The 18,921-nt window shown below is 54.8% G+C and overlaps 1 protein-coding gene across 8 annotated transcripts in view; it reads right to left on the reverse strand.

Annotated features, from left to right (window-relative positions):
• Window positions 1–18,214, reverse strand: part of KIFC3 (kinesin family member C3) — a 35,555-nt gene extending 17,341 nt beyond the window's left edge. The window contains exons 1-5 of one of the 8 annotated variants that reach the window (XM_067018507.1): window positions 18,115–18,192; window positions 14,031–14,241; window positions 11,343–11,485; window positions 7,751–7,886; window positions 4,666–4,868 (exon numbers count right to left, since the gene is read on the reverse strand). In XM_067018507.1, coding sequence (XP_066874608.1) covers window positions 4,666–4,868; window positions 7,751–7,886; window positions 11,343–11,485; window positions 14,031–14,196 — 648 coding nt within the window. In that variant the 5' untranslated portion in view covers window positions 14,197–14,241; window positions 18,115–18,192. Of the gene's footprint in view, window positions 1–4,665; window positions 4,869–7,750; window positions 7,890–11,342; window positions 11,486–14,030; window positions 14,242–16,688; window positions 16,731–18,114 lie in introns of those variants that run through there. The other 7 variants (XM_059045400.2, XM_067018506.1, XM_067018511.1 and 4 more) reach the window with 7 other exon arrangements.
• Between the last annotated feature and the right edge of the window lie 707 nt (window positions 18,215–18,921).

Consider the following 18,921-nt stretch of genomic DNA (forward strand, 5'->3'; position numbering starts at 1 on the left):
TCAATGAGGAAAGGACAGTCTTTTCAACAAATGGTGCTGGGAAAATTGGATATCCACATGCAAAAGAATGGATCAAAAAGGATCAAAGACAAACATATAAGCTAAAACTATAAACCTCTTAGAAGAAAACATAAGGGAAAAGCATCATGACATCAGATCTGGCAATGATTTCTTGATGTCAAAAGTACAGGCAATAAAAGAAAAAATAGGTAAGTTTGGACTTCATCAAAACAATTTTTGTGCATCAAAAGACTGTCAACAGAGTGTAAAGGCAACCCACAGAGTGGGAGAAACTATCTGTAAATCACATATCTGATAAGGGGCTAATATTCAGAATATATAAAGAACTCCTACCACTCAACAACAACATAAGAACCCAATCCAAAATGGGCAAAGGACTTGAACAGACATTTCTCCAAAGATTATATACACACGGCCAATTAGCACGTGAAAAGATGCGCAATATCACTAATCATTAGGGAAATGCTAATCAAAGCCATAATGAGATACCACTCCATACCCATCAGGATGGCTATTATTAAAAAAAAAAAAAAAAAAAGGCAACTCAGAAAATAACAAGTATTGGTAAGGATACGGAGAAACTGGAACCTTTGTGCCCTACTGGTGAGAATATAAAATGGTGCACCCAGTGTAGAAAACGATGTGGTAGATTCCTCAAAAAATTTTAAATAGAACTTCTATATGATCCAGGAATTCCACTTCTGGGCATATACCCAAAGTTATTGAAAGCAGGGTCTCAAAGAGATATCTGCACACCCATGTTCATAGCAGTATGATTCATAACAGCTAAAATGTGGGAGCAACCCAAGTGTCCATTTATGGATGAACAGATAAGCTAAATGTGGTCTAGCCATACAATGGAATGTTAGTCTGCCTTAAAAAAGGAAATCCTGCCATTTGCAACAACATGAATGAACTTGGAGAGCATTATGCTAAGTGAAATAAGCCAGACACAGAAAGACAAATACTGTGATTCCACTTATGTGTAATACCTAGAATAGCTAAATTCATAGAGACAGCAGAATGGTGGTTGCTAGCAGCTGGGGTGATGAAGAGTTAGTGTTCAATGGGGACAGAGTTTCAGTTTTGCAGGATGAAAAGAGTTCTGGAGATGGACGGTGGTGATGGTTGTACAATAATGTGATACATTAATACCCTGAACTATATACACTTAAAAATGCTTAAGATGGTAAATTTTATGTTATGTGCATTCTACCACAATTTTTAAAGTGGTTAAAAAAAAAAAAAAGAAAAAAGCAGGTCAAACAAACAAGGCGCATTTGAGGGCTAGATCTAGCCTTCCAGCCTGTGGTTTCTGCTCACAATGTAAGGTTCTATCTTGAGGTGTGGGGGCAACAAGAGGAGGGGTGCAGTCTGGGTGTGTGTAACGATGGTAGGAGCCTTGGAAGCGTGAAAGCCGCTGCTCAAGCACAGGGACATCCACAGAGGACAGGGGAGCTCAAGGCCACCAGCACGTGGCCTGGGGCTGCTGGGTGCCCCAGGACGGAGGACCTTTGACCCGAGTGCTCCCCACAAGGCACACAGTGAGCTCTCAGAAAATATAAACATCTCCATCTGCCACATCCAAGGGGAGGCCTGAAAAAGACTCCTGAAGCGCTCACAAGTCCGGGTTCCAACAGGGACAATGGCAGCCCCAGTTGCTGAGTCAGCATTACCAGTGGGGCAGGGGGGCTTCATAAGATCATCGCTTTGAACCCCCCCCCAATCCTGTTAGGTACATACTATTATTATCGCCATTTTACAGGAAGAAAAACTGAGGTTCCAAGAGATTAAGTCATGGTTAGCTGACTTGTTCAAGGTCACCTGACCACTAAGTGGTGACCCTCGGATTGGAACCCCTGCAGAGCAACGTATAAAAGACCAGAAACGTCAATCTGTGTCAAACCACAGCGAGGCTGACAGGAGACCAGAGCACACAGAAGTGACACCTCACAAGCCATGGCACTTTACAGTTTACCATCCATTTTCCTGTCCAGTCCCATAATTGAGCTGCCCAATAACCACGAAGCGACATCTATCTGACCCAGTGTCGAGACTGGTAAACGAAGGCTCACAGAGGAAGTGACTTGCTACAGCTGCACAGCCAGGACTAGAACCCTACTCACGTGATTCCAAATCCAACACCATTCCCGGTAATGAAGACTGACGCTGGTGGCAGTGGTGACACCGATAATACTGGGTCATCTCACCAGGTGCTGTTATTATGTCCATTTTACAGATGAGGAAACTGAGGTGCAGAGCAGTAATTAATTAGCCCAAGGTCACACAGCTAATGAGTAGTGCCACAGTCAGGATTTGAAGCCAGCTCTCTAGGCCCAAGTGGTTGGCCACAGCTCTACAGAGTCAGACTCTCCAAAGAGTGGCTCAGAGACCTGGAGCTTCAGGTGCATCTCCTGAGATATTTTTCAGAAAAGACCCGGCAGTCAGAAAGTTCAGGAATAAAATATGAGCAAAGACCAGGAACCATCCTGAATTCTCCAAATCATCCAGAGGCGTGGAGGTTGGGGGGAGGGGAGGAGTCAGGCATACCTGGAGAGCCAGCACTCAAGGACACCAAAAAGGCTGAGATGCTTGACACGCAACTTCCCCTCTAAAAAGTAAGTCAATTTTGCTAATTAAAGGAAAAAATGTTGCTTAAAAATTTGTTTAAAGTCACAAAAGACCATATATTGTTATTTAATTTATATGCAACATTCAGAAAAGGTAAATCCATAAAAACAAACCAAAAAAATGGCAGAGCAGTGGCTGCCAAGGGTTGGGGGGGAGGGGCATATGGGGAGTGACAATAGGTCTTTGTAGGGTGATAAAAATGTTCTAAAGTTAGATAAGTGGTGATAGCTGCATCACCAATATACTTAAGACCGTAAACTGTACATTTTAAAGGGGTGAGTTTTATGGTATGTGCATTATATCTCAGTCAAGTTCTTTAAAAAAACAAAACTTGGTTCAAAAGTGAAGTGCCTGGACAAACTAAACCAAGGGAAGGAAGAGCTCTTGCCACGGGTCAGACGTGCGTCCTGCAGGGAGGGCCCCAGACCAGCCCCACAGCCCCACAGGGCAGCACCTCATGCCACGTTGCAGCTACACAAGCCTTGTTTCGCCCTGACATTCATTCTGCTCCCCCTGCCACAGTCCCTTTGCATTGACTGTTCCCTCAGCTCAGAATGAATGCACTTCCTCTGCTCTGTGCCAGACATCAGCTCCAGAGCCGCTCTCTCAGGGAGGCTGGCCCCGACCTCCCCTGCAGTTACTGATCTCCCCGACAAAGGCACGTGGTAGAAACCCTCATTCCCTGTGTGCGTATACCCGCCTGCAGAGCCCTTGTTACTCTTCCAACTTTCATAAGTGCATGTAACAAACGTCTGTCTTCCCCTAGACCGCAGCCTCTGCAGGCCAGGGCGTGCCTGTCCACCTGGACACCCCCGCTGCTCAGCTGGGTGCCCATACATACCAGGCACCCAGCAGACATCTGAGGCAGAAAGACAGGCGGGCACGGCGGGAGGCAACAGCGATACAAAGCTGGTGTGTCACACCTGCCACGAGGAGCTCCCATTAGTGGGGCAGACAGGCCCAGAGGCAGCAAACAATGGGGTCACTGTACAAGAGGGAGACACAGGGCACTAGGGATGCCCCAAAGAGGCCCACCCAACTCAGCGAAGGACGGGGGTCAGGACAGAATTCTTGAGGACGCACTTGTAAGCTGGAAAAATGCTGCATTTTAAAAGTGCATGAAAATAATCTGCTGCCCCTGGAACTGAGAACAAGGCACGGTATTCAGTGATGTTCCCGCGAGTAGAAGGTCCACATGTTGGGAAATCACAGAGAAAGAAGTTGACCCAACCGAAGGCAGGGCTTTCCAGAGAGCTCAGGCCCAGGAGCTCAGGCATGGGCTCCAACGTGGGGATGGTTTGAGACGGGGCTGGGGACCTTGGGGAAGTGGGGAGGGTCAGACACAGGCACGAGAGACAGACACAGACAATTAAGAGTGGGGAGCTGAGCCCCAGAAGAGGGGCCTCGGGGCCTCGGTGGTGATGGGAAGGGGGGTGAATTAGCCAGGCATACGGAGGAGGGCTAGGGGTCAGCCCACAGGGACTGTGGAGTCCCCCGTGTCCTCCTGGCTAGCCAACAAAGGAGAAGCCCTAGAACCTTCACTTTCTAGGGCTTCCAGAGGTTTGAGAGCTCCCTTCTCTCACTTGCACACACGCCAGCCTCTCATTTCCTGCCAGTTTTCCGTGGGGTGACCTCTGCAATGAGTTTGGTCCACCTGGGCTGTCCAAGCCAGGGCACCTCGGAAGATGGAGTGGACTCAGCACTGGCCTCGGGACGGGAACATCCCTGCACTTTCCTGCTCCGCTCATGCCTACACATGCTGCCTGTTACTTCTGGAGAGGTAGGTCCTGGCCCCTGGTAACCCCAGGTATGGGGCACATGGACGGCCAGGATGGGAGGCCCAGACCTCTGGTTCTCGCCACCTCGCTCTCTTGTGCACTCCCAAGCCAGGGGAGGAGACCCCATCTGTCCATTAGGCTGGTGGTCTGGTGGGTTCCGGGTACCCTGGGCGATGTCCTCCGACCTCCTCCACAGTGGGCAGCGGCCTCGGCCCGTCCCATCCTCCCCAGGTACCTGATTCTGCAGCTGGGTGGATGTGGCTTGCTGATCACTGTCGCAGACAGCCAGCCTCTCCCGTAGGGCCACCAGCTCCTCCTGTAGCTGGGCTTTCTCCTCCTGCAGCTGGGACATGGCCTCCACCATCCTACGTACCACGGGGGCCGCACCTGGCGGCCCCGACAGGCTCGAGCACCTCCCGCTGCCAAAGAGCCGCCCACCTATGAGCAAAGTAGCCGCCGATCAGCAGGGCAGCAGAGGCCCCAGCCTGGCCGAGGAGAGGGGGCCCGTCATGGCAGGGGAGGGGATTGAAGCAGAGGGGACGAGGGAGCCGGGCAAGGGCTGGGGGCAGCGGCAGCAGCATGGGTTAGCCGGGTGCCTCCGGGGCCTGCCTCGGAGGAAGCCGCTTCAGCAGGCAGCTTCTGGGGGGATGGAACTGCCTAGACCAGGACTTAGGAAAGCAGCTTCCACTGATTACTCCCCCAAAGCCTGTGTTCTAGGTCTGATGCGTAATACCCTCTCCATGGCCAGCCTGCATGGACTTGCAGCTGAGAAAGACATAGCTCTAGCAACAGCTGTTCTCTCCCCAGAAAACACTATCCTTGGTGGAACATGATTTCTTTAAATCCCAAACCCTCCCTTCTCCAGAGTACAGAAGAGAGGCGGGGGGCTCCGCAGCCTGCCCCCTACCTTCCACAGGGAGTGGTTACCCGCACACGGAGAGGGAGCAAGTGGAGGTGTGCGTGTGCAAGGGACAGACAGACCAGGACACGGGGACAGACATCAGCACGTGGGCAGGAACACAGCCAGCGTGCTCCCAGGTGGACCCCTGCGGGACGGAGCACAGAGACCTCGCAGGCACGAGGAAGGGATACACAGAGGGGTGGGCGGTGCCCCAGCCTTCCACCATCCTGTCACCGAGAGCAGAAGAGACACAGACAGACAGAGGGAAGGACAGAGACACACAATCAAGGCCTGTGACCTGCCAATGGGGCCTGGCATGCTCGTCCCAGCTTGCTTTGATGGCCCCAAGAATGGCCCCAGTCTCTGCAGGTGGGGAACTGGCAAGGAGGTGGGGCAGTGGGGTAGAGGAGAGGCTGGAAGGGGAGGGTCTTCCGGCAGCCCAGTCCGGGTCCTGGCCAAAGCCTGAGAGGCAGGGCCAAGTGTCCAAGAGTGAAGCATGAAGAGTGGCATCTGCTGGCCGCGAGCCCCCCGCCTACCTCAGAGCACCAGGGTGTCTGGGCTCCGCCACACTGTGTGGGCAGGACTCGGTGGCGGGGGGGATCCCAGACCCTGGAAGCAAAGCCACCTGCACCTGAAGTCACACATCCCAGCGTCAACCCACAGGGAGGTGGCAAGTGTGCTCACTGAGACAGCACAGAAGCCAAAACAGCAGCTTGGCTTTTGGACTGGGCTGGAGCGGGGCGCACAGATGGAGCTGATTCCAGGCTGGGCAGGACATCTCAGCCCTGGGCCCAGGAGAGGCAGACAGTGAGAAGCCATTCTCCCTCTACAGGGAGCAGGCCACGCACACACAGACTGCCTTTTCGCTTCCTTCCAACCCTGAGGGACGGCTCCGACTCAAGGCCCTCTGGAAAGCTGGAACAAGGGCCATCACTGGCTGGCTAGGAGCCCTGGCCGCGCGGCCTGCATGTGACACAGCATGCATGTCACACACAGTTGGCCAAGCTTCTGCTATCTGTTCTAGAGAGAGCGAGGTCAGACGGATGCTTCCAGGCCTGCACACGGGGCTGCCATGGGCAGCATGTGACCAGCACAGCCCTCTGCCCTCTGCAGACTGCCGTGGTGTGGCAGGAAACGCTCTCGACTCCAGGTCCAAGAGCTGGTTCTACCACTTCAGAGACGTGTGGGAGGGCCCCTCAGGGGCTTCCTTTGTAAAACGGGGACAGTGGTCCTTATCCAGAGGCAACCCACGGCAGACAGACGCGCAGGTGTGAGTGAGTGTCACCCAGCAGGACATGGAATAGCCCTTCTTGCCCGGGGACGCTGCTCATCTCACCCTCAGAGCCCACAGCCAGGGGAGTTCACCCTGACCTGGGCACAGTGCCCGTGTGTCAAGGGAGCCAAGAGGGACCCGGAGAGCGCTTGCTGGGCAAGAAAAGACCTAGACGAAGCTAAGGGACAACAGCAGAAGAGGAAGAGATGAGATCAAAGGGGCACTTAAGGGCGGGGACTGAGGGACCTTTGCACCCTCATGGTAGGTCAGCTGTCAGTCCCAGTTTTCAGAAGACAGTTTTTTGCTCAGAGACCCTGCCTGGACACGGCCCCTCAAGGATGCTCAGGCTCAGGGGTCCCAGCCCCGGACGCACTGACAAGAGTCAGTCCTCCGGATTGGCTGGACAATGCCCCCCCTTCCACACCCCGGCCAGACCCCGACACCGGCCCCCGAATCAGTGCCGGGCCCATGGGTGAAGGCGGCTCTGGATCAACCTCAGAGAAGGGAGTGGTTCCTTCCACCTCGCAAGTTCAGACACACACATCAAGCTCTGACAGGAGGAAGCAAACGAGAGAAAGGCCAGCTCCTTTTCCCGCCTCGCTCCTGGCCTTCCCCTCGGGCTCCCTGAGGATGCACTTTCCCAGTAACTGCTGGGCTCTGGGTTCTTGCTGGGGAACCCCACAAAGGGGGCACACAGCCTCTTCCAGAACGTGTCAGCCTTGCCGGAGAAGAGGGGAGCCACCAGCTCCTCTTTCCCAGCCTCGACGCAGCAGAGCAAAGCCCTGTCCTAGGGCCTCTGGGTCCCTGACGGACCCACGGAGACAAAAGGAGGGGGTCAGGCCTCTCTCTGCAGGAGGTGGCGTCTTTGAGGCTGCCACCTTCACCCTGCTTTTGACAGGCGCTGGGGAAAAGACAAAAAGCGGGGAAATTCAACCCCAGCCCATGCCGGCCAAAGCTGCTTATCACCGGTGGCCCGGCAGCGGCACTGGGAGGAGGGTGTCCCTGGAGTGGGGACGGGGAGGCTGTAGTCTCGGAGTTCCGCGTCCAGGGGGCCACCTCCAGGGGACGGTGTCTGGGACAAGAGCCTCCCCTCCGACACCGGCTTTAGCCTGGGCTGTGCCGGGTCAGTGGGCAGACCTCCTTTACCTGTTTTCTCTACATTCATGGTGCCACCAGCTTCTTGGGCCTCCCGGCCCCGCCTGGGGGCCGGCGCCTGCCTCTTCAGGAGTTTCTCTTCTTTCGCCCCCTGACTCTTGCTCTCGCACCCCTTGTCCCGCAGGGCCTGCTGCCAAGACACAACCAGAATCCTCACGTGAAGGGTGGGGGGGACTGCGGCGGGGAGGGGACCCCCCTCGAGCCTGAGGACGGTGCGCTCCTGGAGCTGGTGAGGACCTCAGACCCGGCCAGCCCATCCCTCACGGTGGGGGTGGGGACGAGGCCCGGAGTCTGGAAGAAAACATGCCCAGATCTCACAGCGAGAGGAGGGCAGTGCGTTCCCCTGGCCCCCATCAGCAGCTAGCCCTCTGTACCAGCAAACAAGGTTCCTGGGCACTTAGAAGCCCTCAGGTGAAGCTCACTCAGCTGACCTGTGAGCCCCGAGTCACCACTGCAGTGGTCTGACCGCTTCAGGTGCACCGTCCCAACACTCACAGGCTTGTCCAGCCCCAACCAGGCACACGGCAGTCTCAGGGCAATGCCCGCCGCCCCCCACCATGATGTCAGCTGCCCTCACCTTCAGACGGCACCAGCCTGGGACTGCCAAGGAGGGGGCACACGGGTCCACATGAGCAGGGAAAGGCCGTGGCCCACCCGCCGGCATGGCTATCCGGGGACCGCCGGACCCTGTCTCTAGGTCAAGGAGGAACCAAGGCAAAGAAGGCTGAGGTAGAACAGACCAGTGAACTGGTGGGGAGACGGAGGGGACAGGCAGAGAGAGTCTTGCATGCAGAGAAAACCACCTGCAACTCACACAGAAAGACGTCCAAGGCAAGCAGCAGAACCACACGTAAAGTGCGATTCCATTTAAGGATAATGGAAATAAAAGAGGCCTCCCCCCCAAAAAAAATCTGGGGAAATATACACTGGTTTTCTCTGAGAGGTCGGATGATGGTGCAGGGGCTGAGAGGAGAAATATGCATCATTTAAACTTTGGGGGAAATCAAAAGAAACTTAACTGAGAGAGAGTGGGAAGAAAGGAAAGCCTTTACATTTCATTCTGAATCTTTTTGGCATTGGCATTTTTAACCTTGTAAGCATCTATGGTGTTTTGCTTTGTTATCTTTGATAACAGAAGTCATCTGGCAAGGCAGATTACAGACACTTTTGTGTGTGCCTCTGTGCCCACCTTATTCAAAACAAAAAGACAAATGCTAGAGCCTGGGACCAGAAAGGCCTGGGTGGGAAGCCTGGCTCAGGTGAGCTGTGTGACTGTGGGCAAGTTACTTACCTTCCCTGCAGTTTCATTTCCTCATTCTTAAAACGGCAACTCCACTTTCTACTTGAGAAGGGAGGGTGGTGAGCAGTCTTCCGTATTTAGGAAAATTCCCGGGACTTAATTTTGTCCCCACCCTGTGACCAACTGCCACACCAGCACGAGCAGCCTTGTCATTGGTGGTGGCAATGGAGGCAGCTGGAAGTTTCCATCTGCCGCCCAGAGCAAAGGTTACACTATTTCTGGCCTGTTGGCCAAGCCACAGGATGGGCAGACAGGCCCCCCCCCGGGGTGGGGTGGGGGGGAGTTTCTGCAGCCTCCGAAGGGAGCGACTCAGGTTGTAACTGCTTGAGAAGCTGGCAGGGGACCCGCTGGGTCCCCTCACTGTGTCTGGGGCCCTACTTGGGCCCCATATCCACCACCCACCTTGAAGCCCCTATAAACAGAATGAAGCTTCAACGGCTCAGGACACAACTGTGGAAACTGGTTGCTGGTGGGAGCTTCTTAGAGCCTCAGCAGACCTGCTGACCCCAGGACTCAGCGGCAACCACAACCCAACACCCCATAATCAAAATTCAAGAACAGAGCCTCCGCCCAACTCAAGGCTGCTGGTTTCTGACCGCCTCCCGATTTAACTACCAGTGGCTCAAGTCATAAAAAATGGTTTCTTTAACATAAAAACAGTTTCTTTAACTGTCCCTGCAACATGCTTTTCTCGCAGACCTCATAGACAAAAGAAGGACCATTTGGTTCCGTTTTCAGATGAACCACATAAGAAGGGCTGACAAAATCCCAGAAGTCCAGGATTGTCCCTGAAGCAACAAACAAGGGGTCCATGTTCAGACCCGGCTTGGGGCCACACGAGGGAGGACAAACAAAAGGGCACAGCCCCTCCTGTCCTCCATCTGCATGTGTCCCTTCAAGGTGGCCCTCTCATGCACAATCTTTCTTGGGGGGAGGGGCCTTGGCAACACCCCCAGATAACTCTGGTCCTTCATCCTCGGCCACTGTGTCAATGTTTGCGCATACATTTGTGATCATTTGATTATTCCTGGCCTCTCTGCTAGACTGCTGGGTCTATTTCTCTTCTTTGCTGTGTTCTGGCAGCTAACACAGAGTAGGCACTTCATAAATATCTGTTAACAAATGCATCCATTTAAAAATTGCAGAGCCTGCGCTATCCTGAAATTGCTCAAGCTATAGCTGCATGAATGCACAGGTATTTGTTTAAGGATCTCTTTGCAATCAGAAACAATACAGAGGATTAGTTAGATAAACCCTGAAGTAGAATATTATGCAGCAGTTTAAAAGAATGAGGTAGTTCTCTACATATTGACAGGCGTGAAGAAATAACCAAGACTTACTGTTGAGGGAAAGAGCTAGTCACAGAACAGAAGGTAAAAATAAAGAATAAAAATTGTATAAATCCAATCAAATGGTTGTACAGGAAAGATAAATTAACACCAAACTCTTAATAGTGGATTTCTCAAAGATACAGAACAACAGGAGACATTCAATTTCTAGATATTATATTCCTGCCACGTGTGAATTCTTTATACCATGTGTTACAGAGCTCATCATGTTCAGATCCCAACTTGCTGTGTGACCAGGGGCAAGTTACTTAACCTCTCTGAGCCTCCCTTACTTCATCCATAAAACTCACATAAAACAGTAACTGTGTCTTGGACTGATGTGAGACATACAATACATGCCACAAAGCCTGGTACAAAGTCGGTGTTCAATGAAGAGTAGCTATTATTATTGCTATCATGATGTATTAATTCTACAACCAAATACTACACATATTTATGTAAAGTTTGTCTTTTGAAAGTCACATGATAACTGACTTGCAGTGATAACTGCAAGAGAAAAGAACCCAAGTTTCGGCAAAGTCCTCTGTCTAGCTTTAGGCTCTCACTTTAAATGAGGAAATATAAATAAGTATTGCCCCATGGACTCATATGCCCCAGTGGGAATAAACAGCTCCCCTAAAAACCTGCCCATCTTCCTAATAGCTCCTCACTGAAGGCCCCACGGTTCCCACTCTAACACTTCAGCCAGGGCGTGGCTGAAAAGTTGCTGTCATCTCCTGTGAGATTTCCCCCGAGCTAACCTAATAAGCAAATTGCCCCACTCAGGCAGGCTCAGGGTGGATGTGCCATGAGGAGCTTGGCAAGAGGCAGAAAGCAGGTCCCCAGCTCTCCCTCCCTGCTTCCCTCCCCGGAGAAGGAAGCTGCTGGAGCTCAGAGGGCCACGGCACACTGGCCCAGCTTGAGCCCTGGCATTTCTGACCGCCCCAGGGCTCACCTGCAGGGTCAGATAGAGCCTGTGAGGGCTTCCGGGGCTCGCCCAGTCCACGCTGAGGGCTCGGCACTGAGCCAGGGCCGGGCGAGCTGCACTTCGGGTGCTGGAGTCCTCGTCGCCGCCAGCCGGGCTGTCTCTTCCACGCCCTGTCCCAGGACAGAGGAGACAGGTGAGATGCTTGACGCTGGCTGAAGACTGCTGGCCGGGGACCACTGGCCAGGGCCGCGGCTGAGCTCCCCTTTCACACACTCCAGGCAGCCCAGGTGCTGCCAGGAGGAACTCACACGCCCTCACATGCCTGCCCTACACAGAGGGAAGGCCTGGCACTCAGCGGGGGCTGTGCTCCTTCCTAACCACAAGCCGCCCTGGGATCCTCTGCAGGAAGTCACCCAAGACCCCGCGGGAGGTGGCGGGCTCCCCTCCCTTCATGGTGGCGTTAGGGCTGGCACCTGCCCACGAACACCCTCTACAGACAGCAGCAGAAGGAAGCTGATGCCACCCTGGCTGCGCTAATCTTCACAGGAGGTGCACCCTGGGGCCGCGGCCTCATTACCGAGGCTGCCTCTAGGTGGCAATTTCTCCCCTGCCTTCATAAAGACCAACCCCAGGCTGGTGGCGTGGTCCCTGCAGCCTCCAAAAACACACTCAGGACCAGTTAAGGCACATCCTCTCGAGCCTCTGACACATTGCCTCCCTCACTGGATGCGGGGAGAGGGCTGCAGCAGCGACACCCCATTCACCCCTCCCTTGACCCACCACCACACCCTGTGGGACCAGACAGGGCGGGAGAGGGGATTCGCCTCACAGGGCAAGCCGCAGAGCTCCCACCCTGGGGGGCAATCACATCCTGAATGCCAGCGCTCGGCCAAGTGCTTTCCAGGCCTTATTGCCCTTCTTGATCCTCAGTTTCCCTGTCAATACAATGGGTATAAGGAACCAAGCTCAGTCCCGTGATGAGGATTAAACGGGGCGACACATGTAAAGTGCTCACACAGAAGGTAGCCAGCAATGCAGGCCATCAGCTCCTCGCAACCCTGAGAGGTAAGAACCGGAGACCCAGAAGGGTTAATAATGCGTCCAGGGTCACACAGAGCCAGTATTCCAGTCCCATGTGCTAGCCCACCCTCTGCTTGCCCACCCTTCTCAAGGCAGTAGTAAGAGGGGGGTGAAGGAAGAGGGGCCCAGGGACGTCCACACTGGATGAGGCTCTACCCAGTGGCAGGCACCACACTTAGCATTTCACACAAACGACTTCACTGGACCTTTGTCTTAAATTTTAAAAGCAGATAAAAGTCTGTATGGTCATACAATCCTCATAATACTAATTTAAGAGACCAATACACACAACACATAAGACTAGAAGGAACTATATAAAATGTTTAGTGACAGGCTTATAGGTGATTCTTATTTTCCTTCTTATACTTTTCTGTGTTTTTGTTTTTTAGTTTTCCAAGAGAACATGTTTTTGTTATTTTTCAATTCTTGCTTTCTTTTTTTTTTTTTACCAGAAAAGCAATAACGTTCATTCATCGTTAATCCTTTGGACAACCTTTTTGGGTAGAGACCATCTTCAGCCCCTTCCAGACAACTGGGGCTACCTGATCCAAAAGCCCCAGCTTTCCCCGGAGGCCTCCAGGGTCACCCCCAGCCTCACTGTCCCCTGCAGAGACACTTCGGAGGGCAGCGCTCTGGCTGCCACCTATGGCACAAGTGTGATGAGAGAGAGGGAACTGGAGTTTGCTACATGCCCTCTCTGGGCCTCAGTTTTCCCTTCTGCACATAGAGGGGCTTGGACCCGATGTCCTGGAGGGACTCTGCCAGCTCAGACAGGCTGGCAATCTACAGCCCTCTCCCCGTAGGTCAGGAGCAGTCAGACAGCAACCCCCTGAAGGCATCTTGTCTGAAGATTCCCCCCACCCCCGCCCCACATTTACAGGACAACCTACCCAAGCCAAGGCTGGCAGATAGTCATGGGGCAGCTCCCTGGTCCTGACGATCTAGCTCCCACCGGGAATCAGAGGAGCTGCCCACTTCTTGACGCTGGAGGCACCAGGGGACATGACCCAGAAAGGAGAGCTGCTGTTGACAGCTCCCCCAGGGGCACAGCGGGGGCCCAGACTTGGGGACTCCCTCACTGCCCACCTGCTGTCCGGGCCACCGTGGATGGCACCTAAAAGGAGCGCACGGCACCCACTCCCTGCCAGGCCACGCTCCGGGAGCAGCCTCCGTCCACTCCTCGCCATCCGCGGACGAGCCCTGGCGGAATCAAGTGTCAGCTCTGCGCAGGGCACCGGGCAGCAGTTCACCTACCTTGTTTACCGGCCGCGGGCAGAAACCGGAGCGAGACCACGACCACGAGCGCTCCGCCGCCGAGGACAGGCGGATCGCCGAGCCACAGCCACCTGGCCGGGCCAAGGAGCGCGTGGCTGTCCGCGGCGTTCTCCCCCTGCGCTACAGACTGCGTTAACGTTTAACTCGGCGTCCCCGGCTTCTCTTTACAGACAGGCGCAGGGCAGGAGCGCCCAGCGAAATTGACGCCCTGACTCCACGCCCGGCTCGCGGGCTGCCGGTACCCTGTAATTACCTGACAGCTCTGACTGAGCCTAGGAACTTGCCAGAAACCCCGATCTCATCGCTGGTATCTGGAGGAAGGAAAGGAAATAAAGAGGCATTTTAAAAATGCGGACTCACCAGTTCTCAACCTCCCCGGGCCGGTGTGTGGGAAAGGGCGGGCGGCCGGGCTGGCTGGGGCGGGGCGAGCCATCCCCGGCTCGGGCTCCCCGGCCCGGCCCACTCGCCACAGGCCGCGCAGCGAGGGCGTGGCTCCCAGGTTCCACGTCCTGCGAGACGGGACCATGGCCCGGCGGCGGGGCTCAGCAGCCTCCTCCGGGCGTCGGGCAGCCTGCGGAGAGAGCAAGAAAGCGAGATTGAAGCCCGCTAGCCGGCACCTTCCGCCCCCGTCCCAAGCTGATCGGAGCCCACCATCTGGAAGGGTCCGCTGAACTGGGTCACCTGTTACCCAGAGCCCCAACTCGAATGTCCCCCAAGGAGCCTCTGGGCTCACGGGCTGAAACAGAGCCTATCACCATTTCAGGGTACTAGTTAAGGAGAAGGGAGGCTCAGAACTGGGCAGGGAGCCCATCAGGCGTGTCTGCAGCACAATGTGGAGACCCCACATCTCAGCCCCTCCACTCGGAGCCTGGCAGCATAAAGACAGGTCACAGCCCCACGTGGAGGAAGCACCAGTCAACAGCGTCTCCATGAATCTATTCAGAAGGGGCCTTGACGTCAGGCTTACATATAGCAAATTCTCTTAAAATCAGCTCATTCTTGTATTCAACTAGCCTTCACACTGTACCTACAACTGGCAGACACCGAGCTAGGATCTGAAATACAAAGATTGATTCATTCCTCATTTAATAATTATTTACCCAGTACCTGCTGTGTGCCAGGTACCTGCCTGGGGTCCTCTTTGATCAGGAGAGATATGGCCTCCAAGCTCCCTGTCAGGAGGGAGGTAAACACTTCAACAAACCTCCACAATCAAAACAGGATGCAGGGAGGCACCAGGGGGTATGGAGAATGGGGGTGGGGGGTGGGGAACACTGGTCTGGGTAGAAAGCCCCATGGGGCCCTTATGAACAGAGCAAATGAACAGAAGAGACTTCACTTACTGCACAAGTCTTTATTGAGTACCTATTGTGTGCAAAGCAGTTCTGAGGGCATTTAAGGTGACACCAGGCTGTGGTCCCAGACTCAGACAACAAGTAATGCCATTTATAGAAGAAGCCAAGTCAGCTCAGAGGGGCAATGTGGAGTCTGCTTTTGGTTTTAAAATGGAGTTGGAGGCACCCAAGGACTTCCTAATGGCACCACCTGGGCTGTAGGCCACTTTCCCCATCCCTCACTGCACTGACCGCTCTCTACCAGGCAGTAAAGATATCTGCTTGAACAGTGTCCATCTCCCCTGACCCTCTATCACTCCCCAGGGTGGGTCCCACAGCACCCAGCCTAGAGCGAAGCTACATCCACACCAAACACCTGGTGATGGCTTTTGGATGCATGCCCGGAAATGAATGCACACAAAAGCTCAAACTTAAGCTTGGAAGAGAGCAGGGCTGGAGATGGAGACACAGAACCAGGAGGCTGACGGGGGTCACTGTGGCACAGGTGAGAATGCAATCACCAAAGGTGGTGCAAGATGAGAGGCAACCAAGAAGGATGGAGCTCACTCCAAGCGGGAAGTAAAAGCTGGAGAAGGAAGGTCAAGAGGTGGCAGGAGCACCAGGCAGGTGCAGAGGCCTCAGAGGTGACCGGAGAGTGAGTGGGAAGGAGAGGATGGTCAGTTCCCAGGGAACCATGCCACGGAGAGGTCAAACTGGAAGAAAGGTCAGTGGAGCAGGGCAGAGGGCAGATGTGGGAAGGCCCAAGGGGGATGGGGGCTAGAGGAAGCTGCCACTTCCTTCACTTTGGAGAAGCTGGCTAGGATGGGAAGGAGAGGATGTGGTATTTAGAATATGAGAGACTTGCACACGTTGGGTCAACAGAGGGACAGGAATGACTGAAGCATAGAGAGGCAAGAGAAGAGTGCAAGGATGGGTGGCCTGAACATCTGGTGACCGATGTTCGCAGAGCTGAGCCCTGGAAGAATGCCAGGCTCCTGACTAGGGAGTCATGGTCTCTGCCTTCCTGGACTGAGGAAGACAACTTGGAGGAGGAGGCTCCTGGGTGCAGTCTCCCTGGGAGGGGGCAGGACTGCTGGCCAAAGGGCAGGGTGGAGGCTAATCCAATATGTGAGCAGCTCCACTGAGGAAATGGAGATGGACCAGTGTGGAATGGAAGGAACCAGGAGGAGCAGCCAGACGTCCCCTTCTCCAGGCTGCTTGGCACGGAGCTGGGCACACAAGCAAGCCTGAGGCTCAGCTGCCCAAGGGATAAGGAGGGAGTGAGACAGGCTCCACCTGCATGCCAAGCCGCTGGGAAGGTGAGATGGCGGAGGACACTGAAGGTCGATGTCACAATTGAGGGAGAAGACTTTTCAAGGGGATCAGCTAAGTCTGAGGGGGCAGGGACAGAAGGAGACAATATTTCGTTGGTTTCAGGAAGGGAAGTTGCAAGGCAGTCAGGAAGATATCAGGAAGAAAGAGGAAGGGTGTGTGCAAGATCCTGAAGAGGAAAAAGCAGCTGAATTTAGCAGCCTGAAGGGTGTGAAGGTCAGAAGTATCAAGGACTTTCAAACAGCCCAAGGCTGGAGACTCAAAAACCTAGGTCATGGGGCAAGGTGATGGGGGCATAGGAGTAGAGTGGTTATGACGGAAAGGTGGTTCAGAACCCGCCTGTGCCACTTACTAGATGTGTGACCCTGGGAGAATTACTCTGTGCCTCAGTATCTCCATCTGTGAAATGGGGGAGAACTCTGCCTTAGAGGCTTGGTGTAAAGTTTAGACAATACATATATACAATGTTCAGAACAATACCGGCATATACAAAGGATACCCAAATTTTATTTTTTCAGTGACCTCTATCCAGTGGTGGGTGGATGCAGAGGGCTGGCTGCAGGAGAGCCAGCACCCCGCCTCTCTGGGTTTAGGCCAGGGTGGTAGAGCTACAGCCCCCTTGCCCCAGACCAGGGATATTGCAATGATTGGGGGACACACTTGACAACTGCCCAGAGACTGCTGCCCAGGAGGCTTGGCTGGAGGTTGTCCAACCAAGGAGGTTGGACAGGGGCTGGACCTCCCCTCCGCACAGTCACACGTCCTGGGTTTTGCAGGTCAACCCAGATTTCAAAATCTCTGCTCCCTGGTGCCCATAAGGACAGCAGAACTCATGACCCTATGGCCCTAAAATCCAGTCACTGCAAATACAGGGCCCCATCCTGAGACTGCATTCCTTGCAAATGACTCTGGCCAAGGAGAGGGTTACTTTTATCAAGGGCATGGGGAACAGCCTGGGCCAGCGTACGTGCTCACTCGTCCTCAGGGACACAGAAAGCCAGAGAAGATGAAAGGCCAGGGGTGGCCACGGCCCCAAACCTTGAGACAGATGTGTGTATTGGGGGGCTTGGGGGATCGGAGGTGCAAATGGTACCAATTTATATGCAGCTTCCTCTTTAAAATCTGCCAGGACCAGGCCCTTCACTGCGCCAGAGTTCTGCTCTAACTCACAACAGGGGGTTGAAGGAGGTGGCTTCTGGCTCGCCCTTCCTGCTGGGCCCGCTCCCCCCTGGCCCCCCCGGCCCACCCCATCCGCCAACCGCCCCAGGCTACCGCTGTCAAAGGCTCAATTTCCCCCACTGCCCAGGACGGCACCGGCCCAGGCCCTCCTTCCTAACCTGGGGCTGGCCCACCCCATCCCGGCCCTGCGAAGGGGAAAGTGAACTGCCCAGGGGACCTACGGGGTGGCAGGGCCCGAAACTGCAGCCTTCAGGGGAGCCCTGCGGATGCAGGGACCTGTGCCAGGGGAGGGGGCGGCGCTGACGGGCACGCGGTTCCCCGGCAGTGTCCGGCTTTCCCGGGCCATTGCAATCGGAAAGAGGGTCCCGAGGCTGCTTGGATTCCAGGGGACGTGCCGCCCCCATGCCCTGCTCGGCTCAGGCTGGACGGCGCAGGGTGGGGGGGCGGGATAGCGCAGGGCCGGGTCTCCAGGGCCCGGCCCTCCCTGCGCCCCCCAACGGGGCCGGGTGGGGGGATCCAGGACGCGGCACTCCGAACGACAGGCCTGGCGGAACCCGAGCGCCCAGCCCGTCCTCAGCCCGCCCGAGCCCTGGACTCACCGGCCTGGTGGAGGCAGGATCCCTGCGTCGCCGCAGCGCCTGGGGCTCGGCCCGGCCCTCCCGCGGGAGGCAGCTCCACGCCACCGCCTCCTCCTCCTCGGCCAGCCCCGCTCCCGCCCCTCTCTGGCCCCTCCCGCACACTTTCCACAGGAAATGATTAACTCCGGGCCGCGGCGCGTTCCCATGGCAACCGGCTCAGACCCAGGTGGGTGGTGTGCGCGCACAGGCGCGCGCACGCACACACACACACAAACTCACACTCGCACGTGGGGCCGCGCACTCTGCTCAGACCTTCCGGTTGAGTGTCCCCACGCCCCACAGACGCCCGTGCACACGTGCGTTCTCACCTCTGGCGCACACGCATCTTCTACGTGCTCACATACAGTACACAGTATACGTGGCTCTCAAGTATGTTTGCACACATGCTCTAGTGAGTCCACATGAACACATTCACAGTTCTCACACACATCCCCACACTTTTGCACTTAAACTTACACTTTTGTTCTCACCCCCTCAAAGCCTAGTACTCCAAAGCTTTCGCACACAATAGTTACTAGTCACAGGCATACTTACAAGTGCTCCCTGGCTACCCTTCACACACTCTCACAACCTCTAGTACACGTCTTCTTGACCTTCTAGCATGCAGACTACACACACACTCTTACACAATCTAGCTAGTATGTGTGCACACTTGCACATTCTCACACACTTTCCACGTGCACTCACATTCCTGTACGGTGCTCAGACTTAACCCCATGCTTTCCCACAAATGCTGTTCATGTGCCTGAGTACACACATCCACTTGCA

Source organism: Kogia breviceps, chromosome 18 (assembly GCF_026419965.1).
Source record: "Kogia breviceps isolate mKogBre1 chromosome 18, mKogBre1 haplotype 1, whole genome shotgun sequence".
NCBI lineage: Eukaryota > Metazoa > Chordata > Mammalia > Artiodactyla > Physeteridae > Kogia > Kogia breviceps.